Raw genomic sequence first — 24,722 nt, 5'->3', positions numbered from 1 at the left:
TGAGGACAAGGATGTGTTCCTGCTTCTGGTCGTACGCTCACAGAAACCAGGCTCTCAAGCTGGGTTTTTTGTTTTTGTAAGTGAACGATATTCTTAGTTGGGTGGGTGCAGCTCACAGCCTGGTCACCCTATAACACCACCCACTACCGATTCACAGGGGACGACACGCACAGAACCCATCAGAACGCTCTATGCTGTCTTCATATGTTCTTGTAACTCAGGTTGTCCCATAAAAAAAAATGGGCTGCCATTAAAAACAAAAATGAAGCCCAGACCCAGCTCTCCCGTGAACCATCGCTCGGACAATCCCACCCTGTGTCAGTTTTCCCCCTCTGTGAGATCAGACTGTCAACCATACCTACCTCATAGCATTTATAAGTAAATTCAACAAGAATATGTGTGCAAAGTCACCAAGGCCAGTGCTCAGAACACAAAAATCAACAAACTCCAGCATTATTATCCCCTAAGGCTTCTTTTGAGACGGAGTCTTGTCAGAATGTCCATGCCAAGTTTGCCTCAAACTCTGTGTTCCTTCTGCCTCAGACCTCCAAGTGCTGAGATTATAACTGTGCACTGTGAAACCAGACTCTTCAATAAGACTTTAAAAGGAAAAAAATCACACTTTTTAGTAGCAAATATCTCAATGGAAGAATAAAAATTTTCACATTTGCCAATCTGGTCATTTTGGAACACGGGGAGGTTGGGAAAGAGACTACAAACTCACCCCAAACTGCACCCTCCTACTAGAGTGGACGTATGGATGGAAGCAAAACACATAGAACAATGTCACCTAGCAGGGAACAGGCAGTCCTACATATCCATCCTAGAGAATGTGACTACTTAAATATGGTTATGGCTTCACACACACACACATCACGCACGCACACACACACACCGCGCGCACGCCGTGGATCGATGTAAAATTAAATGCTAATGTTGTTCATTTTGTGCTGAGAAGATAGATGCATTTCCTACATGGCACAGAATATTCTATTAATTCTGGATAGAATAAGGAAATGGTATGCCTACACAGCGAACATTAGCATAAACAGTAGTGCGGCCAGGGAACCAGACGTTTTCCACTTAATATATCCTCACCCTCCACTTACAAGTCAGCAGTCATGAGAAACAACTTAGCACATTTGCCTAAAAAACCGGTAACAACAAATTTAATTCACCCACCCAAATCCCACACTCATAAAGAAAGCAGCATTTCATAATGTAAGACACTATCAGAGGAGCCATAACTCATGGCTAAGGGGTCAAAGCTTTCTTTGTAACAGATGGGTTTCCTGAGGTGGCTGGGGGAAACCTAAGATCCGGCCACACGAGCTAAACCGGTGAGTGTGAAATATGCAGAAGAGCTCAAGTTGAGCTTATTATAAATGACAGTGGTCTCCCGTCACCATAAGCCCACCCCAACAATTAACAAGCTTGACTTAGCTGCCAAGGACCAAACTGTGATTTATTGTTCCCTTCAAATTGATAAAAGTATCGCCACCCATTGTGAATCCCAGCGCTCATCTGCGTGGGAAAGAGCTGATGTTTCAAACTGGCTGTGCTAGACTCTGGAAGCTATTTCTCTAACCTTAGTGCTCAGTGTCCACCCAGGCCCTCCAGATAATAGCCCAGCCCTTACAGGGCTATGTTTAGACTATTAACTCCACAGATAGCTTCTTGAGACTGCTGGCAGTACAGGATCAGGGTGGGCTCCCTGATCATCCTATTTTACAGTTGGGAAAAACCAAGGTCACAGTGCTATGCAACTGTCCCAACGTGTAAAGTTAAGTAACCCCATTGGGAGCAGAGCCGCATTCTGCAGAGTTACCAGAGGCCTTCCTGATGCAAACAGGTCTTAGTTTATTTGTCTAAGCTTGATATAATAGTTAAACAATCGAAGTTCTGCATACAACCCTGGATCTCTGGCTGCTCTTGAAAAAAAAATCTTCTGTTCAGAGGGATCCAGATTTCTGCGTGGTTTTTGTCTGATCTGGGGAGCTAAGGATTTGTGGCCAAGGGGCACAAGAATTCAGGGGTCAACAGCCTCATGGGTGTACAATATTCCTTTCCATACTGCAGGGAGCTAAAAGGACCCTAAAATTATTATACCTCTGCCTCAAAATCGGCCAAAGTGTGTGTCTGTATAAGTGTGTGTGTGTGTGCACATGAGCCTTATTTTTAAATGTTTCTTTTAGTAATGTGTATTTGTGTGCTTATATACATGTGAGTTCAGTACCCCAGGAAGCCAGAGGGAGGAGCCAGGCCTCCTGGAACTGCAGTCGCAGGAAGTTACAAGTTGTTGATATAGGTGCTTGGAGTCAAACTGGGTCTTATGCCCACTAACTGCCCAGCTGTCTTTCTAGACTGTTTTCAATCTCTCTCTCTCTCTCTCTCCCTCCCTCCCTCCCTCCCTCCCTCCCTCCCTCCCTCCCTCCCTATTTGATTTTTCGAGACAGGGTTTCTCTGTACTGTTTTGGAGGCTGTCCTGGAACTCGCTCTGTAGACCAGGCTGGCCTCGAACTCACAGAGATCCACCTGCCTCTGCCTCCCAAGTGCTGGGATTAAAGCCGTGTGCCACCAATGCCCAGCCTGTTTTCAATCTCTTACATAGCCGTGTCCTGGAACCTGTTGGTTGGCTCCAGGCCACTCTGGAGAACTCCAAACCCTCAGGTTCTCCAGACCTTAGGTAAAGTGAACAGCACTTACATACAACATCCTCCCAGTCACTACAAATCCTCTCTCGACGGCTCGTGACACCTAAAAAACAACACATGTGTTTTGTAAGCAGCCACTAAGACACGTCGCTCAGGGGCAAGTGGTAAGGCAATAAACCACGTGTTTAGTGGCTGCAGGCATGCCTGACCACACTTTCCACCTGTGCGTGTGCGAGGACAGAAACCCAGAGCCAAATGTTACCCTGCTGATGCAAAGCTGTACACAGGCATCATACAAGTTGAGACACAACATGCTCATACGCATGTTCGTGCGAAGTTGTACATGGGCATCACACAAGTAAGACACATGCTCACATGCATGTTCATGCGTGTGTACTGCAGAAAAGGAGGCTTTGCAACTTGGACGGGATGCTGGTCTCCCAGCCCACGAGAGCAGAGACCCACCCATCAGAGGGTGAGAGCGGGACCCAGGGCCCACTGGGCATGCAGCTACAGTTGTTTTCACACTTGGCTCTGCAGCCACAAGGGTTGTTTTTATCTGTGAGATCTGACCACTCTGCTCCTGAAAAGCCCCTCCCAGTGTCCTCCCTGAGCCCCAGACCTCGCTCTTGCCCCATTCTCCTTGTTCCACTCAGCAGCTCCAGCCACACCTGCTCCCTCTGGATCCCAGGACGCTGGGCACCTCCCCGATGGTCTTTTCCTTTGCAAGCCCTTTCCCCTACAATCTTCTAGAAGCTCTAACCCGTTGTCCCTGCCCTTCCCTGACCGCATCACAGAGAGGGTGGGCCCCTAGGCACCGGAGTGTCAGCCTGGAACGGTTCCTTCACTTCGCACACTCTAACACTACTTCATTCCCTAACTTCCTTGGCTACCAGCTACCCTGCATGCCCCAACTGTCGGATCCATGAAAACGACCCGTTCCTGCTGTCTTGCTCACTCCCCAGTCATCAAGGCCTTAAAAGTACCTGGTGCAGAATAAACATTTGACAAAGGAGGCATCCCCTCCCCCCGCCCCCTTAACAAGAGCCCAACCCCCGGCAGAAACTAGAGTGGGGGGAAACTTTGGTCTCAGGTCATACAGGGACCTGAGTACAGAGAGAATTAATGCAACAGCCAAATCTAGGCTCTGCTCCCGTGTATATTTACAAATGCTCCGCCAAGCGACGGTGTTCTGATGTTCAGGCTGCTTGCTGGGTTTCTGTTCGATTTTGGAATCAAGGTTGCATCTACGGCTGAGTGAGCGTTCAAGAGGCGCTTCAGCGGCTTCAAATGAAGCGTACGCACACGTGTGGGAGCGTTTGCAAGTGCACACAGGCCTGTTCTCCACCATCAAACGATTGGCACGAAGGGCTCTAAAACTTGAGAGTGGAGACGTGTGTGCCCATACTTGGTGTCTCAGTGCGTGCTTGAAGACCTGTCATGCGGTACTTGGGAACTTGTGAGAGCCACCAGTAAGCTCATGAGCTCTATGAGTAACAGGAAGCGTGGTCCTCTGGCCCTGGTTCTTTGTCTGGAAAAGAGTCAGCTGTGGGTCCACTGGTCCTTGACTGTTTTCAGAAGCCACGGTCTAAGCACCACAGCAGCACATGGTGGCATTTCTAGATGAAAGCACCTGAACAGGCAATAAAATGTCATAGGATCAAGAGACAAACGCGCTCCCACAAACACGAGCCTCACACAGTCCTGAAAGGCCCAGCAGTAGCTGCCAGGCTGTCACCTACTGTAGCAAGATTGATCTGTAGTGAAATAAAAGATAATGCAATCCAGAGGAAATAAACTTGTGTTTCCTCTGAGAATGTCTGATGTTGTCAACCGTAGGCCTGCTTCCCACTTGTTCCTGCCATGGAGCTCAGCAGTGCGTGCACACACCAGCATGTTCTCACATGCGCGCACACACACACTCACACACACACACTCACACACACAGAGACACACTTATACACACAGACACTCACACTAACACACAGACACACACGCTCTCAGACACATTCATACACAGACACGCACTCACTCACATACACACAGAGACACACTTATACACAGACACTAACACACAGATATAGGCACACAAAGTCACACTCACACAGACATTAACACACGCACACACAGAGACACACTTCTATACACAGACACTCACACTAACACACAGACACACACACTCTCAGGCACACATTCATACACAGACACACACACTCACATACACACAGAGACACACTTATACACACTCACTAACACACAGACACACAGAGTCACACTCACAGACACTAACACACACAGAGACACACTTATATACACAGACACTCACACTAACACATAGACACGCTCACAGACACACATTCATACACAGACACTAACACATAGACACACTCACACATAGACACTCACACATAGACATACTCACACACATTTACACAGACACACACAGACACACTCACACAGACATACACAGACACACTGTCTCACACACATACACACACTCATACAGACACATTCAGACACAGACACACACAGACACACAGACACGTTCACATACAAGACATACACAGAGACACAGTCTTACACTCACACACACACTCATATACAGACACACTCACAAAGACACACACACAGACACACTCAGACACTCACAGACACTCATAAAGAGACATACTCACACTCACACACATACTCATATACAGACACACTCACAAAGACACACACAAAGACACACTCAGACACTCAGAGACACACTCACACACAGACACACTCACACGGAGACACTCAGACACACTCACACACAGACACACAGAGAGACACACTTACACAGATACTCACAGAGACACTCACACACACATACGCACGCATGCACGCAAATGCCTGCATAATGCAGACAGACAGGCCTCTCCTTTTGATGCTGGAGTGTGCCTGCAAATCAGTGTCCCTTCCACCCACCGGGCCCCTTGGGCAAACCCAAGTCACAGGATACATTCAGGCAGGCAGAGCCACTGTCAGTGGCCACCAAGAAATAGGGTTCAGAAAAGGATGACAGTGGGTGGCATCCACTGATTTGCAAACACTAGATATCTGCCATTTCTTTCCGCCACAAGGTATGTCTCCTGGTGTTCTGAATGTGATGATCATGTTTCCAGACTCTGTGTACAGGATGCAGAAAGCTTCTGCTTGGTCTCCCATGTCTGCCAGCATTGCCTGGGTAGGGTGACAGGAAGCAACAGGACAGGAAGCAACAGCACTTGGAGGGCAGTGGGCATCAGCTCTGTAAGCTCTTAGCCATCATTCCTGAGGTGTCTCGGTACAAAATGGTCCTCTCAAGGCAGAGCCATGTAAATAATTAACAGTAATCCCATCATCCCAGGGATAACCTTTTATGTGTGTGCGTCCAACATAAAAATGTTCTGTGAATTGTAGTATCTCAACAACAAGTGAAATTCCAAAGTTCTCGCACTGAAGGTCAAAAATTCACTCTACAGAATATGGATTATAAAGTATGTAAATTTCGTGAAAGTTGGAAAACATCAAAAACCAACAAATAGAAATCAGGTGTTCTGAATCTGGTCTGTACATTTGGAAGCGTACTTTTCTGGAGAATTTTATATATCCATGTGATGTTTTCATCAAATCTACCCTACTCCGTTTCTTCCCCCTCAAACTCCTCTCTTGTTCCGCCCACTACCACTTTCCCCCTCCTAATCTCTCTCCAACCTGGTCCCTAAGTACACGTATTTCTGCCTGTGTGCATACTGGTATAGGACCATCTCCTTTAGCATGGGCCCAGAGAGTCAACACTGGTAAGCCAGCAGAGAATAAGACTGGGATACACAGTTCTAAATGGGACAGCGACATCAAACCAAAGCCCAGGAATCCCTGTGAAGGAGACGTAAACACCCAGAGGGAGCAGTCATCTCAGAGAAACAACGTTTGCAGGACAGTGCGGTTGTCCAGATGGGCTCCATGCAGCTCTGCCTGCACGTACAAGATCTACACAAGAACAAGACAGCCAAGTCCCACACCCCCCCCCCGCACAGATTGGGGGGTGCTCACAAAATCCCACCCTGGGTTGAGAAGCCATACGCAACCAATGGCTACGGAGAGGTGCATCAGTTTTCTCCAGGGATGCAGACCCTCCTAGCGCCTCAGGAGAGAGCTGCTGCCTCCATCACACGAGGCGGGGAGGCAGCTGTCGGCTACAGGCCTCTTTCCTCTTCCAGATGCTATCAGGGTCTCGATAGCCAGTGATTTGCAGATGATTATAACTTTTACTGTGTGTATCATTGCAACTGACAGGCAAATTCCATCACTTGAATACCATGACTGGTGAAAAGAGGACACAAGCTTGACACCAGCGGGCTGCCAGCCGTTCTCTGTATCAATTATAGCGCTCAGGAAGGCTCAACTGCGTGCGGCACACAGAAACACGGACCTGATGGAAGCCCCCCCCCCACCAAAGGCCTTCAAACACACATTCCCAATTCAGGTGCTCTTTGTTCCTAGGAGAGAGACAGCCATTCGGAGTTGGGTGGTGTTTTCATCGCAGATCATATGCAGGGGGTACTCTCTCACTGAACCCCCAATTTGTCAAGGGCCAAGAACTCACAGCGGCGGCGGCAGGAGCAGCAGTGGGCTCCGACGGTGGCACTTTTATTACACCGACAGCCATGACACCTTTTCAATTTTGCTCATCTCTTAGTCTCTAGTCAAATGGAACTTATTGCTTATAGCTTGTTGGAATTTCCTGAATTATTTATGAAAGCAGGTCTATGACTTCCAGACTCTTAAAAGACAATAACACAACAGAACCCTCATCGTTACCCACAACCCATCTTCTGTCAGAAAGCAGACATTCTCTGAAACACAAACTGGGTGTTTGGGGTGAAATAGCAGTTGTGAAAAAAAACTGAACCTCTAAGAATATTTGGAAGCTATTTATGGAATGCTTGGTTGTTATTTTTAAGCCTTTACTGTAAAACCGGCTTTGGGTTCCAGAAAGATGCAGCAGACACATTTCCCAGCTTGCACACAAACAACGAATGTCTGCTACCATTACCCAAACTAGGCTGGAAAGCAATTCCCCATCACATGCATCTAGAAGGTTCTAGTCAGGTCATGACCCCAGAGCACAATGGCTACACATGGTGAGGACTAAAATCCAGCCAGAGGTACCAGTGAGAAAACACTTGGGTTTCCAGCTCACCAGACCTGTAAAACAGTTGGAGAGGCTATGAGGCATGGCTAGGCAGGAGGACAGAAACTGGCAGGCCAACCTGCTCTTGCCACACCCACATGGCTACATATTTGCTCAGCAAAGGAGCATCCATTGGAACTGGTTTGGGGAGCTCTCTGAAGGCAGGAGCAGCCTCTGATGCAGGATTATTGGAAGGGCAAGCCCCTCCAGAGATAACTGTTCCTTCCAAGGGCCATGTCATCCCTGCCCTCCTCCCTAGATGTCTAGTCCAAAGACCCAGACCCAAACATGGTTCAGAGGGAGATGCAGAGCCCCAGGGAGACTGATGGCACTTCAGGCCACCGTTCTTATAGGGTCCCTTAATTTGCAGAGAAGGCAGAGTCCCACCACCCAAAGAACACAGCCAACAGAACAACTGGGAGTGGTGAAACTTACCTTGCTGGAAAACATCTGAGGGCAGGAGGAAAGACGAGAGAGAAAGAGAGGGGGTGTTAGTAGCAGTGAAGAAAGCGTGGCAATCGGCTCACATAAGTTGGCTTTGCTAAACATTCTCCATACAGCACTCCTTTGTACACCAAGCTCAGACCATAGGTGGAGACCACCTGGGTCTAAACCATGGCTCAATGTTTACAAAAGTCTGTCCCGTAAAACACAACATAGGCAGTATGACCTGAATGAGTTAACAGGCCATGTCCTACGTCCGAGGACATAGGACCAGTGCTCAGCATGTAACAAACAGGGCCGTTGGTGGTCAGCGGCATCCATGGTGTCAGCATTGCAACAGTCTAACAAAACAGGCTCTGCGATCATTCTTATTTTACAGACAGAGAAACAGAGTGTCCAGAAGGCTAGCTAACTCATTCAAAGCCACAGGCTGGTACAGCAGGAGCTCAGGACGGAACCCAAGCCCTCACAGTCCTGAAAAAAAGCTACCCGATCGGCTGAAGGCAGCAATGCCTCGCAAAAGCATAAACAAAAGGGCCTGTGAATTCAGAGTCATATTTAAGTCATATATAAAAAAACATGTATACATTCTCCACATTGCAACTCATGACTAGGAAGAACGCCATGCCGTCACAGTGAATCCTAGGCTAAAGTCTGTTGCAAAGATGAACAAGTGTTCACGCTTTTGTGGTTTTCTTTCAGCAAATATCTGAGAGCCTGCTGTGTGCCAAGTACTTAGTTGCTAGCAGCCACAGCAAAAACCAAACACAAACATGCTGCCACCAGTGTCCTCCCAGCAGGACTTCCAATGGCAAGTGTATTCTGACCTTTGAATCTAGTACACATGGATAGCAAAGCAGTATTTTATTTGAATCTAGTATGCATGGATAGCAAAGCAGTATTTTATTTGAATATAGTATGCATGGAAAGCAGTAAAGTAGTATTTTATTTTTTCTATGTGTGTGGCCTCTGCTCAGCAGTGCTGATGGGAGTCAGTCACACTGTAATACACGGTTGGGCATCCATTTTCAAGGCTACACAGAATTCCACTGTCTAAGTATTCCAGCATTTACTTTTCCATCCTGAAGTTGGTGAGTAATCAACTCATTTCAGGGTTCAGCAGTTAGGAGTCAAGAGAGGTGGTTTCCTCCCCCTCTTTCAGTGACCGTAGATACACGTGCAAACTACTTTTTCTTGTCTTTCGTGTACACAAGAGCTTGGCCTCCTGGTCACTAGTGATGTTTCTCACCCGCTCATTCTTTTTCATTCGATGTCTTCAAGAAACAGAGGGAGATGTGGCACAGTACCACCCAGACAGGAGCTACCACCTGCTCTAGAAGACAGTTTGACAACATATACAGAAGCGTCCGACCTGCATTCCTTGGCCAAACATTACCACTAACAGAACTTTAATCCAAGGAAACACCTAAAGATATAAAAGAAATCTAGAGAGAGGTCCATCAGAGTGTTGTTGACAATGGGGAGGCATTGGAGGGTGCCAACAGTCAACAGAGAATCAATGTGTGTGTCTGTGCATGACTTTCTGTGCAGTGACCGAAGGGGATTGGTAGGATTGGTGAGATGGGCGAGGTAAAGCCCTCATCACGCAGGCCTTGACAACCCAAGGTTCAACCCAGGCGTCTACATAAAGGAGAAAGGAAGAAAACAATGATTCCTCAAATGTATCCACAGAGATGCCACGGCATGCCCGTATCCCCACATACACACCATACACACAGAATTTTGATTTTTTGGCTAAAGACTTCAACTGACTTCAAATGAAAATATCAGATGCCAAGATGGGAGCGTATAGCCTCAAACGCATTTATGCGCCTATGTGCACACGCATGCTACCTTAAGAGAGATCTTTTGACAATGGTCACAAAAATATTGCTTATCTTCGGTGGCTGGAAATTAGGGCTTTTAAACCTTACACGAGATTTTATGTATTATTTTAATCTCTAACAATGGGCATACATTATATTTGTAATCTCGGTTTACAACTAAACTTACTTTCATTTGAAAGCTAAGTAACAACTACCTTGTCGGCATGAACTTCACATTACCGTCACCTGAAACACCAGCTCCCATGGGGCCACAAGGGGCCGAGGGCCATGAATAGTACAGACATTCACTCTCCTGGCACATTAACGGATTGGAAAACTTGAAGTTGCAGACTTCATTCCACTTGGGCACACAACCTCCAATTATATTAATTAAACCTTTTCTTTGACACTTTCATACACATACGCAGTGCAGTCTAATTACCCTCACTCCCACCCTCTCTTCTCTGTCTGTCACCCCTGCCAACCCCTCCTCTTCCTACATGTCCCCTTTGAGAGCAGTCACGCTCCTCAGTACACATGCTCGCAAAAGTTGCTCTGGCTTGGGTGAGAAATTCTTACAAGTTCCCAACTCGCAGGCAGCGTGAGACTTCTCCTGACCGCGAGGAAAGCCACTCAGGGTGTGAACAGGCTGCATTCATGCCACTACGCGGATTCTGCTCTAGTTTACACAGCCAGTCCCTGTTCGGAGTCACCCAAGCACAGATTGAAGACACATTAAAAAAAAATCACTTTGTTAAACACGGACAAACACTTTTTTTTTTTTTTTGGTTTTTTATGAGACAGGATTTCTCTGTATTGTTTCGGAGGCTGTCGGTCCAGCCCGGCCTCGAACTCACAGCGATCTGCCTGCCTCTGCCTCCTGAGTGCTGGGATTAAAGGCGTGTGTCACCACCGCCCGGCTGCAAACACGTTTTGTTATTATGTCCTAAGTAATACATTACCAAGGCTATTTATGCAGCAGTACGGCATTAGATTTTAGAAGCAATCTAGAGGTGATTAGAAGCATGCAGAAAGGTATTTACAGCTGATGAGCACACAAGGTGCCGTTTATGCAAGGGACTTGAGAACCTGAAAGTTCTAGCAGGCACAAACCTCTCCTGCACATGCCATACAGTGTCCCCTAGCCCTGGCAATGCATCTTCAGTACGAATCCTGACCCAGCAGTGAGATGCCACGGCCCAGGGACCGAGGGAAGGGCTGCCTGCCGGCCCCTGAAGTACACCTGTCCCTATGTGCTTGCTTTCTGGACCCCACAGTCAGACACCTCCTTTCTGACCAGTGTGCACTCCTGACAGAGCCCTCCTACTCATCCTTCAAGTGACACAGCCACTGTGGCGTACGTCCCTACAGAGAGGGAGCTCACTGTTTCCACCTATGTTCCACACGTGTTGCCACCATAGCTCAGATTACAGCTAGTTATTTACATAGACTGTGAGCTCCTGAGGACAAGAGGGATGGACCTTAAACTCTACCTAGGTCCACTGTTTGACACCGTGTTACCACTGAGGCAGAAAACTGAGCCCCGAATAAAAGAGAAACCTTTCCTGAGGTCGCACGTGGAGTTCAAGGCTGAGCCAGCCAGCCAGCGCTACATGAGAATCATTTAACCTTAATAAAGTTCAAATGCTCACTGTGATCATTAGCAAAGTACAAATTAGACATTTGTCATCCCCCTTTAATGAAAACAGACGAAAACCTTCCAACCCTGAAAACATCAGGGAAATGAGATTAGTCTCTCAAAACACAGATCCAGTCTCCACATCCGTCCAGAATTCTCAACCGCCTCTCCATGGTTTTTGACAGGGAGCACTTCTTTGAAACTCACAATCCACAGCAGTTGTGGCGACAGAACCCAGGCCTGATCTGCTGGCCTCGTCCCTCCCAATAATCCCACCGTATGTGTGTGTCACATCTCTGCAGACAAAAGTGCGCTCGGAATGTCGTGAAGGTGTCCTGCTCCCGAAGCTCACCGGGTGTTCACGAAGCTAGTCGAGGTTGCTGTGTTTTCAGAAACCTTCCCAGCCACGTTTCCATGGTCACTTCTTTACCCCAAAGTAAACCTGAATAAACACACTAACGCAGACACGGCACACGTGCCACCTCGTCATTTGAACTCCCTGTTTACCCCTTGGAGGTCTGTGGCATGGAGCCATCTCTTCCTCTGTAATCACGGCTCGCACACCTCTGGCTCACACACCTTCTTCTAAAACCGTTATGTTCCCAGGCGGAAATGGCCACCCCAAGCTCAAGCTGGAATGGTTTGTAGATGGGACTGGGCAAGTGAGAAGAAAGAAGATACCAGATGGTTTCCATGTGCTTTAGCTACATGTTACACCCCAAGGCACAAGTACTTCCCCCCAAACCAATGGATGCTACTAGACTTTAGCCCGGAAGTTCGCTACTAGACTTTAGCATCCTCGGGTCTAGTGTCTAAAACCCATCAGCTACGTTGACTCCTAAAGATCAAAGCGCCGGAATGGGAGTATGACATTTTGATATCTGTCTAACCAACCACAGAGAGTTATTTGGGAGATGACCTGCCCCCTCTGACCTCCCGTTTCCTCACTGCAGACCCCGGGGATGGGGGGGGTGTATTCTAATACCACCGCACAGTAAGGGGAAGGTGAAGTTCAGAGTTATTTAAGCCAGGGAAAGCCACAGGGAGGGTAAGACTTCGTGATGCTTCCTACCCTGACAGGATCCAGAACCACAGCAATCCGGAGCAGGGAGTTGCGGGTGACCACTACCCCAGCCACAACTAGGCTGAGTCCAAAGGGCACCAGGGACCCTGATGCTGAGGAAACCCGGCTCCTTCAGACAAAGCTCTGCCCAGACTCACTTCCCCAGGGAGCGAACCTCAACCCCCATCACTCACGTGAACAAAGAAAGCCTGTTTCCCAGCCCCGCGCCCCCCAACCCCTGCCTTCCCTCCGGCCCCGGCCCCTGGAGCCCTTCTGGTTCTGGGAGACAGATGAAAGGCCATGTGCGAGCTGGCCATTCAGATGTGGGAAGCAAACCAGAAGAAGAGACTGAGATCTGCCCTTTTTTAACCTGATGGAAGGCCTGCGGATGTGTGCCCCTCCCCCCCAAACCCTGGAGCTCCATAATGCATGGAGTCTCCAGAGACCCCGCAGCCATAAAAAAGAGTAGATTATTTATTATTATTAATAAGTTATGGCAATTAGGCTGGGCGATTCCTAAACGTGGCTGATGAGAAATTTTTCTCGAGTACTGCCCGTCCACAAGGCTAGTGTTTACCTCTATTAAAAATGATTTAACTACACTCTGGGTGAACCCCTGTCTTGTGCCTGGGTTAATAATTAGCAGTGCACAGAGCCATGCGGGGTTAAATGAGTCGGCTGTCCTTTATTTATCTATCGCTTTGTTTTACGAGGAGACGTGGATGGCAGTCTTATTGCCCATTTGGCCTGCTAGGAATAATTTACTATTCCAATCCACGGTCTCCGACTACAGGTAGAGGAACCTCATCATTATTACAGTATCACACTCGCCACCCCACAACACCGCAGCACTCAAGACCTGCCAAACAGAGAGAGTGTGCATGACTTCTTCTTCGCTGAGCCTGGGGGGGGGGTGAAGCCACTACTTCCCCAACAATGCGCTCATGAAGGCACGCACACGCCTCTCCCCATTCTCCCTTCTCCTCCTGGGGTGAATTATACATGAGGGCAGTTTAGTTTCTTGAAAATGCATGCACTTAACTCCCATTTAAGAAGTCTCACCTGGGGAGACAGCTGTCTCACGCATTCTCCTGTGGTTTTAGCTACTGAGAGAAAAACCCTTCCTCTAGTCAAGGGCTTTTACAGGAAAGCACTATAAATTTTACTTGCACCCAACTAACCAGGGCTGGGGACGGGATCCAGAGAGGAGCTGGAGAGAGTGAGGGCTGCTCCCCTGAAAGGAGTCCTATCTGCCATTAAGTGAGCCTCTTTCAGTATCAGCCATCTCCATCTCTGACCCAAGCTCAGTCAGCTCTGCACAGGGGCCAAGGGGCAATAAGCACCCAGCCTGAGTTCCACACCTCCTGCCCATCGGTACACGTGAAATGAAGTTTCTTCTGCACTGAAAAAGTAAGGCCTGCTCATGCCTCCCGCCTCCCCTCTTATCGAGGATAAGCCCTCCGTTTTTTATTAATTATGGTTCTTTTTTTCAAAATGTGTACGTTATTTTTACCTGTTAAATAATTCACGGTGTGTGCACATGGGAGTGCAGTTTCAAGGTGTACCAGGCGTGTGAGACTGCACGCATGCTTGTAATTTTTTTTTTTTGTGGAGGCCAGAGATCAATGTCAGCTGGCTGGCCAAAGAGCTTCAAAGATCCAACTGTCTCTTCCTCCAGCACCAGGGTTATAGGTGAGTGTTCCCATGTCTGGCTGGCTTTATAGATGTATCCTGGGGAATCCGAACTCAGGCCTTCATGCTTGCTGAGGTAGCACCTTGCTGAGGGAGACATCTTCCTGGTCCACCATTCTGCCAGTCCTGTGTTTTAAGCTGACAAAACTGTAAACATTTATGTTCCCTTCCTAAAGAAGGTGGGATGATACATCACAGGCACTGTGACAGTGGCCACTGCATCCAAGAGCCCAGAATCAGGACTTAACCTTTTAACAGGCAGGAAAAGTCAGGGTAATTGCTCAATCTCTTGTATCCTCTGTCCTGACCTGTAAAAATGGAAAGACTGTCTTTTCACGTATCACAGGAATCTCATGCGGGCCAAGCTGGATACTTCAGCCACCACATACATGTAGACGTTATAGTCAAACACGACTCAGCTGAGCCCTGGCTGAACCACCTTCCTGGCCGGCTCATGCTAGCTGCTAAGTTCTTTTAGTTTTGATTTCATCTCTAAGGACAATGAAACCCATCTTTCTTGCAGAATTCCCGTGAGAGGGCAGGCTCTCTCACACACAAAACTCCTGGCGCTTGGAAGCTGGGTCCATGGTAGGCCTTTCACAAGCAGAGCCAATGGCGTCATCACAATAAGCAGAACAGAGCGGCAAGATGGGAAACTGAGGTCCAAAAGTGCGGTCTTCCCTGAGTGGTGGCGCTCTGTCAGCGATGTTCTTGACTCATAAGAACTAGCCGTAAGGACTTGCAGCCGCCCCACGCCTCGGTCTTCCCTGAGTGGTGGCGCTCTGTCAGCGATGCTCTTGACTCATAAGAACTAGCCGTAAGGACTGATGCCCAAAGCAAGAGCTGACTTGTATGAAACCCCATCAACGGCCATGGAGACTAAAGTAATGCATATGAGTGAAAAAGTCTGGGATATGCAAGTTCTAGATCTATCCACTGTGGCTGAATTACTTGTGGTACAACCTTATTGACTACTTGCTTGAAAACTTTTGTGACAAGTGTAGTACTATCTTGTTGCCCTCTAGCCACATGCTACTAAGAAACCCTGAAAGGGTTCTCAAATATTATCTCATGAATATTGCCTTATGAATGACTTGTTTGGGGGGGCCTCGAACTGTGGGACTCAATGGCATTCAACCTTCAAATGACAGTGTAGGAAGAATGAGCAGGTCTCAGAGATTTGAGACACCCAGGGCTGGGCCCTGATTCCGGTATCCTCTGACCTTGCCTACCTCCCCTGTCCCTATCATTACTGAAGATACCCATTTAAGGGCTCCCAATGGAGACACACTTTCTACTGACTAAAGGTCAAAAGAGGCAGAGACCAGGTGGGACAGCTGAAAAGAATCCGCCTGAGAAAACACTTTGGGTACTTAATTAAATAAACCAAAGTTTGAGCATAACAGAGCACTTAGGCAGAGAGAGCCCCTTCCTGCCTGGGTGCAGGTCTGTCACCACTGGAACACTGCCAAAGTCACCGTCTCCTCCACAGGCTCTCCTTGCCCTCCTTCAGTGGCACCACAGGGCTGTGATTAGCTGTAAGTGTCTCCAAAGCCAGACAGCTCAGGCAGCCCCATGCCACACAGCGAGTACCACCCACAAGCCTCCCTCTCCCTCCTGGCACACACAGATAGTTCAAACCAAACAGAGCCCCCATGAGCCTTAGCAAAAAGCTTTAGGGACTACCTCAAAGGGCCTGGATGCCCCCAAATCAATGCCAACCTTCAGTGCTACAAGTTCTTTTGTCGCCCCGTACCCCCCCCCCCGCCACTTTTGTTCCTGTCTTGACTCAGGGATAGGATTAGCCCAGGAAAGTTCCGGCTATGTTCCTCCATCTTGCAACTCCCTTACCTTTGGTCATGTTAGAAATCAAGACCAATACTTTGCCCATCACTGGGCCCTGTCTGAAAACACTTGGAGCTCAGTAAATGTCTTTTATTTGTAGATAAAACCACATACATGGGTGTGTGCGCATCAGTCTTCAACACTACACTTAGAAGCCATCAGCCTTCACTGACTTGGGGCAGGCAGTACAGAGACAGCTAGTAAACAGTCCCTACCGTTTTATGACATTCCACCCTTAGCATATCTCACTCCTATCACTGAGGTATAAACCTCTTAACTACTGAGAGAACATAAAAAACAATAGATTTGGGAATAATACTTTTTATGATTGCATTCTGTATACTATGAAAGTTATGTCCAAGTCTACTGCTACTTTACGGCGCTGATAAAAGTAGAACCTCGTGGTTTTCCAGCTAGTCGTGTATTTTATACCTGGTGGAAGTATTTTCAATTGAATTACTTTCTGAGTAGTTATAATAGGGCTAATCCAGGCTTAATGAATTCATGTACAGATACTTAAGACTTCCTATTAAAATCCCTATGATAGGAAACTGTATTAAACGCAATCTCTCTAGCAACCGATGGTTTTCTTTGAAAGGAACAGCATACATGACTTCCTCTGAATTCTTCTGAGCCTGCTGAGAAACCCTATGCAGCCATGTTAATAGCCCAAACAAAGAGGCACGCTGAAGAAAGACATTCCAATTTCCTAAACTTACGTCATTAAGTATTGGGAGTCTCGAAGTATTTGTACTAAGCATCCGCATGTGCCGAGAGCTGTGCGTTATATTACAGCAGAAATCACACTACAGTCTGATTAGCGAGCACATGAAACTATGATTAGTAAGACACCACACGTGGGTAAGTTAAGTCCTACATTCTCAGGTCTCCAAACCTGGTAATTTTCCTATCTCAGTCCCAGTCCACACTGTACGCAAAGCCACTGCATTCTCTGGGATTCATTTTCTCTGTCTGCAAAATGATGTGCACCTAGGTGCAGGCTAAGGGTCTCTTCCAGACCTAAAACATGGTGGTTTTATGCTTAAAATTACACACATTACATCAAATGGGCTCTTGTTGTGTATAGCTTATTCGTCATCTTATCTGAGCTAAATTACATTCAGAGAAAAAAATCACTCCCTGCAATTCACATACATCCACAAACACATCCATAACACAGCCTATGATTTTGCATTTATCCCAAGATATTATCTCCACAGTAAAGTATTTTTCCCATTACAGATGAATTATAAGCCATCTGAAACCTATAAGGTTATGGTGGCTCATGGCATCAATTTCTGATCCCCCCCCAACATACACTTCCTGAAGCATCCTCTTTTGTCTCTGTTTTCAAACCAACTGATTAATTTCATCACAGATGTATGCCTCAGACAGGTCTGAGAGATCCAGGTTTTAATCAGATTGGTTGCCCCAGTCTCCTAAATTCAAAGGAGGCATTTACAAATGTCTAGAAGAAGAAATCTCTTTCCCTGTTAGGTGATCATTACCAGGATGGACAACTTTAAAGTAAACAGAAGACAATGACTATCATCATTATTTTGATGGCTTGGCACAAATTACCTTCAGGGGAGCTCCCAGGAGCCAGAGACAATTAAAGTCGGAGTTCTGAGAAGCTGCCCCTAGCAGTCAAACATTGCTGATCACCACACAACAGGCCCACAGCCTCACAGAAGACTGGAAACACAGCACACTCGAGGCTGGGCTCCATCTCAGGTCACAGCAGGTTCTAATCTATCACTGCTCCAAATCACCTAGATAAACCTGGGCAAATCGTTGACACTCGATGGGCGTTTTAAAGGGGATTCAACAAGAAAGGGTAACCTGGAGCCAGGGAGACATATGTTCCTGTAATGCCACAGCTGGAGAAGAGAGGTGGGTCCTGCGGCAAAGGGTTTGCTGTTACAAGCTTGAAGACCTGTGCACAAACACACCCAACTGCAATGGAGAAATATACGCAAGCCACTCCAGCTTCTAAACTCTAGAATGGACACTGCACCACGACCTTTCACTAGGACCCTCTGGACTGTGCTCCTGGGGCACATGGGCACCTGTCTCCTGTGTGCACTCAGATCCACCCATCACCACCATTCTCTCTTTCTGTCTGATTAAGCTAAAAATATAGCCCTGGAATAGGACCATCGTAGTTCCAAAGCCCAGAGTAAAATAGCATCTCATCCCAGATGCATATTAACGTTAATAATAGTATGTTTCCAGAGCTTTCCATGCACCAGGTACTATTATAAGTTCTTTACAAAGGCAGACAACGCTCTCAATCAGTCTAGGAGAGTGCTGTTAACGATGCTTGTTTTACAGAAATGGAAACACAGCCTGGGAGGAGCAAAACTAAAGTTGCCAAAGGTCAGAAGAATGAAAACCAGCCAGAATTCAAGTTGAAACAATCTGGCTTCAGAGGCCAAACTTGTGCACTTTGATACAATGTGTCTTGTGAATGCTTGCCCAAAAGCCAGACTAAAGGACGGTGAGCAAGTAAACCAGCCTCCTGCTTTCTTTCTGGCTGTCATGATGACGGGAGATCTGTGTGGGTGGCATACAGCACATGTTCCAAACACTCGGGTATCATAGTTTCTAAGGTACACTCTCTCTGGAGGCCAGGGTAGCTGGTCAGCCTCTCTCCATCGTCTCGTGTCTTTAACTGTTAGTGGGTGTCTTCTATAATGAAACCGGCATCACAGAGATAAGGATAAGCAAAGCCGATGACCCCTCACCAATCACCTTAGTGGCGGTGAATGGACCATAACCTGAGAGGACCCATCTTTGTGCAGCCAGAGTGGTTGCCGCAACTTGTACCCCACAAAGTGCCCCCCTTTTTTGTGGTTTTTCCTGACAGGGTTTCTCTGTATTGTTTTGGAGGCTGTCCTGGAACTCGTTCTGTAGAACTCACGGAGACCCGCCTGCCTCTGCCTCCCGAGTGCTGGGATTAAAGGTGTACGCCACCAACGCCCAGCTCACTAAGTGCCTTTTTAAGAAAAAAAAAGTTCATTCTGCAGTTTAAGGTTCTTCTAAACCTGTGAGCTATTATTCATGGGCCACACACAAATCACTAAGTGTAAATGTCATTTTCACGATGGATTTGTATAGCTGGCTTGCCAGCAGCTCCCAAAGAAAGAATTCTAGCGTATCACAAAGCCCAAAGCGTTTAAGTCATGCTTTATATATGATTTTTTTAAAGAATGGTCCTCTTCCCCAGACTTGGTAGCAGTAAGGTGCCACCTTGGGAACAGAAAAGACTTTATCAGACAAGCAAGCCTTCTACACCTTGGTCTTGAACTTCTCAGCCTCCAAAATCTGTGAGAAAACACATCTCTCTTCTTTACAAATCGCCTGGTGTACTAATTAGTGTTTGTCACCTTGACACAAACCTAGGCATTACTAGGAAGAGGGACTCTGCAATGCAGACTTGCCTCCTCTGAATCAGCCCGTGGGCATGCCTGTGGGTATTTCTTTACTGCTGATTGATTGGGCAGCATCTAGTCTAACGTGAGTGGTGCCAACCTGGGAAGGTGGATGGAGCTGTTGTAAGAAAAGCAGCAGGGAAAAGCCTGCACGGTCTGTTTCAGTCCCTGCGGTGAGTTCCTGCCTTTGCTTCCCTTGATGATGGACTGTAACCTGCAAGATAAGCCTGATTTGGGCTGTGCTGTTGATCCCAGCAACAGAAAGCCATCTAGGAAAAGACCTAGGATCAGGCACTTTTGTTACAATAGCACTGAACAATAACACACAAGACCATAGTATTAAAAAGACATAACGAGTGTTTGAAGTTATTTACACACTTCTGATAAGAATATAAAATGCTAGAGTCACTCTGGAAAAGAATCTGGGAGGTCCACGAATAGTTAAATACATATAATTTTTCATATGACCCAACAATTCCACTCCTAAGTATACACCCTAAAAGAGATGAGTATCTTGCCCTTGGAAGATGGCTGTGGATAAAATGCCTGATGCTCACATCTGAGGACCACAGTTTGGATGCTCAGAAGCCACATGAAAGTTTGGCAGGTGTTGTAGCCACCTGTGATCCAATCAGTCCACTTGGGAGGCACACATAGGATATCTCGGGGACAATATGGATGACTAGAGTAACCCGCACTGGAGAATACTGAGTTCAGTAGGAGACCTTACCTCAATAAATGAATACAGAATGATCAAGGAAAACCCAACATCAACTTTTGACCGGAACACTCCCATGCACACACAGGCGCTCACACACATGCAAATGAACACACACTCACATACAAATGCAGAACAATGAAAATACACCCACACAAAAACTGTGCACAAATATTCACTTCAGCATTATTCCTAATTACCAAAAAATTATAAACCATTCAATGAACAGGGAAGTAAAATGTAGCATAATTGTACAGTAGAATCAGCACTCAATGAAATACTAATATGTGCTACAATATGGATGAACCCTGAAGACATTATACTAAATGAAGGAAGATGCTCACATAGGACCATGTATTATGAATGTATAAATAAATGAGATATATTAAACCACTTATATCAAATGTCCATGCTGAATAATTCCAGAAGAGACAGAAAGAAGGACTGATGTGTGTCCAGGGCTGGAAGCACATGACCGTGAAGAAGAGAAAGGAACCACGAGGTTGTGATGAATTTTTTTTTGCAGAAGCGAGCACATTCTAAAACAGACTGCACCGTCGATCCGTAAATTCAAGAACAGACTAAACCCCTCTGAACTTCACACTTTTACACATGGGTAAGATGAAATGTCTGTGAATCACATGCAAAAAAAACCCTGCCTGAGAAGACAAACTCATTTCTAGTGACTAGCAGCCACAGACCGACTCTCTAAAGTCACAACCAGTCTTCCAGCCAACGGACACATTTAAAGAAACATGTACAGGAGCCCTGACATCATGATGAGCACCAAACAAGTCCTGTCCCAATGAAACACTATATCCTCTCTGCCCAATGGTCCATGGCTGGTACCATGGCTGCCCGATATGGTAGTTCCCTGGTGCTACCTGTGGATCCTTGGGTTGTCCAATATGGCAGCCCTTGGGTGCACCTGACTCTTGAGCATGAGAAAAAGAAAGAGTGAGAACAACATGTTTTTAGTAAAACAGATTTCAATGTTTCAGTAAAACAGATTTCAGTGACTTTCCTCGGGTGGGGGGGATGGGGGAATAGCTCATTAGTAATTGCGTATTTTCAGCTATAGCCTCCAGCACGTTCAACGAATTGGGCAAAGTATCTGCATTAAAACTGATTTTGCCCATGCTTCTTAAGCTCTAGTGCATCAGAACTCTTGAAGGTCCATGTATATGTGGCTTATGCTACATTCCCATTGGATGCTGGCCTCCTACTCACTGATCCCTGAAGTGTTTGGAGTTCTAGTACTTATGCCTAATAAAGGAGTAAGTCGGTGAGACTCTCCCAACCCTCAGTGCTTTTTAGAAGATTATTTTATTCAGACTTCTAAACGGTAATTAACTTTGAAGTCCACTCAACAGTTATAAAAAGCCTGCTGCTCCGTAATTATGGAGGCACAAACAGTTCCTTGTCTGCACCTCACTGCCAAGCGGCTCCCCAGACTAAGGGTGGAAAACGTTCACCACGGCCTCTAAAATATTGGCATACCCTGGTCTACAAAGCACAAACGTTGCCCAAATAAGACAGACCACCCCCCCTCAAACTTTGCCTGAACTCTTTAACACTCATGATCAAAGAGTCGCCTTTTTTAACAAACGATTAAAGCTCATAGATGAGATAACAGACCTCCATTCACAGAAAGGAAGCTGCTTCTCAAAGACGTCCTCTAGAAGGGGGCCTTGCGTGTCATCTGTAAGGACCCCATCCCCCCATCCCACATGTATGGGGCTTTTTCCTTCTTTGCAATACTCTTTGATCCCGCAAGTACAAGGCAATGAGAACATGACCAAATTATGAGTCAGGGGAAAGCTATGAACAGCGGCCCTGTTCAAATATTACTTAGAAAAGCCAGAGACACAGCTGTACCCAAGAGAAGGAAGATAAGTAGATGATCCCAGTGATGGACTTGCTATCATGGTACCAGAGCCAAGCCCATGCCAACCTCTCCAGGTGCTTGGGTTTTTTTGTTTTTTTCATTTCGTTTTGTTTTTTTTTTTTGTAGTTGTTGTTGTCTGGTTTGAGGCTAAGCCTCATTGTAGCCCAGGTCATTCTGAAACTCTATGTCACAGGTGATGGCCGTGAATCCCCGATCTCCCTGTTGCAGATTGTGTAACAATCTTTCCTCTAGACCTAAAATATTCCATCCTGGAGGGAAGCTCCTTAAGACCCAAAAATAAACCACTCCTAAGTCTCAGAAAGTCCCTAAACTTACCAGATTCACAGCCTCCTTCCTTTACAAAGATATATAAGCAGTCAAAATGGCCAGGGCGGAAAAAAAAGATCCTGTAAGGCTCTTGAGTATCTACAAGTGGTGGGAGAAATCCACAGCTCCAGTTTTCACAAGTCAACAATGCTGGGGTGAGGTTTAATGATGTGGCTACCTTTAAGTCATCCACCTCTGTAAGTAACCCTAAAAATCTCACTGGTTCACCCGTCTGGATTTTGGTGGTATGGACACATTCATCTGTTTACTGGTTTCCCTATCTTTTCTTCTCCTTCCCACCCACCCCTACCCCCACTTCCTCCACCCCCCGCCCCCAACGTGGTATCATACAGCATTCACTTCCAGGACACTGAGATCATAGGCATGAACCACTACTCTTGGTTTATACGACTTTGGAGTCTAAACTTGGTGTCTAAACTGTGCGTCCTGGGAAAGCTCTCTTATCAGCTGAGCTATATCATCAGCCCCTGGTGGCTTCTTGATTTAGTCAGGATACAAAGGCCTGTGCCATGTGACCCTGTCACCCCATCTCTTTGGAGTTAAGGAAGAAGATACAGAGGTACCACCATGTGGCCAAAAATCACAGTGCCAAGTGGCACAGTCCCTGATTGACAGCTACTGACTGCCCTTAAAAGGCACGGAAGCTCTGCTAATCTGGCTCTCAAGCCCCACCCCCTGCTGTGCACCTTGGGGGTAGGTGGTTAGAGCAATGCTTCTCAAAGATCCTCCCTCTTCCAGCAAGACTCTCCTGGATGGTCTTGTACTCAGAGTCCTTGGATAGCTAAAGTCTTAATTGTCTGCACTCAGTGCAATGGGGAAAGGGAGAGCAAATATTCCAGGGACTTTAATGTCTCTGGGAATGCAGAGGGTCCAGGTGGGAAATACCGACGTAATCCCATCTCTTGGTCCATTAGTCCATTTCCTCTGCACGCTTAGAAATGAGACCGTATCGAGCACCACACCTGTTCTAGCACCCTGGACAGGCCGTCCGCTCCACCCAAGCTGGGAACAGACAAAAGACGAGTTCGCCACCAGCCTCTGCTTCCTCGAACGTTCCTCTGAGCCCAGTGGGGCCTGTGCGGTGAGCAGGACATGTGATACAGAACAAAGCTCCATTTCTGGAGCCAGTTTGCGGCTTGAAATGCCTTCAAATTACAGCCGCTGCTACAAAATGTACCTTGGAGTTAGAAAGAACTGGCTGTAATGTGGCTATTTCTAGATGGGCCTTTTCAGGCCCGATAATCAAAGCCTTCATTTTTCACTCTCCTCCTACCACTCCCATTATCTACCAGGCACGGTAGTCGGCAAGCTGTCGGCTGTCTTGGAATGCCCTGGGTGGTACGGTTTGATATGGTGCGAGTATCTCTGCTGGACACCAAAAAAAAAAAATCTGGAGTTCTCTGATAAAGAGATGTAAAGGTGTCTTATCATCTCCCAGCTAGGGACTCCTAGGAAGCCAGCCAGAACAGTCAGCTCCAAAGGTCAGTAAATGGGGTCCCAATCCTTTGTGTCTCTGACTATGGGAACGTAGAAGATGGCTTCCAGTGTCCCGTGTGGGCTGGGGTTGCACGTTAGTGGCAGAACGTTTGCCTACCATATAGCAGGCTCTGAGTCCAACCCTCCCTTGGTCTCATTCTCCGACTCCCTCACCTTGACACATGCATGTCTGTCGGACTACGTTATGATGAACGCCCAAAAGAACAGGGCCCAAACTTTTAGAGGCAATTGTACTGTATTTTCTTCTTCTTCTTTGTGGCCTCCCTTTTCCAACATCAGGGTCAGGAACAGCAAGTCTTTCTTCTAATCACAGCTTTCTAAGGAAAGTCTCAACTGATGTGATTTCCTCTGGAATCTTTGCATTTGCAAGCATAAGGCTTGGCCTTACATAGCCAAGGTGTTGCAACGGTGGTTAGATGAAGGATGCTACCACGGGGAAATGATGATCCTGGATTACCACCTCAATGGCCGATG

General features: G+C 46.9%; 1 protein-coding gene across 3 annotated transcripts in view; it reads right to left on the bottom strand.

The window, feature by feature from the left end:
- Gfra1 (GDNF family receptor alpha 1) overlaps window positions 1–24,722 on the bottom strand; it is a 259,679-nt gene that overhangs the window by 150,980 nt on the left and 83,977 nt on the right. For 2 of the 3 annotated variants that reach the window (XM_040742215.1, XM_040742207.1), the window contains exon 5: window positions 8,290–8,304. The exons of the other annotated variant lie outside the window; for it this stretch is intronic. In XM_040742215.1, the coding sequence (XP_040598149.1) occupies window positions 8,290–8,304 (15 nt within the window). The remainder of the gene's footprint in view (window positions 1–8,289; window positions 8,305–24,722) is intronic. 3 annotated transcript variants of the gene reach the window in all.

This window comes from Mesocricetus auratus, unplaced genomic scaffold (assembly GCF_017639785.1).
Source record: "Mesocricetus auratus isolate SY011 unplaced genomic scaffold, BCM_Maur_2.0 Super-Scaffold_4256, whole genome shotgun sequence".
In the NCBI taxonomy this organism is placed as follows: Eukaryota; Metazoa; Chordata; class Mammalia; order Rodentia; family Cricetidae; genus Mesocricetus; species Mesocricetus auratus.
This window is presented reverse-complemented; position numbering and strand designations above follow the sequence as displayed.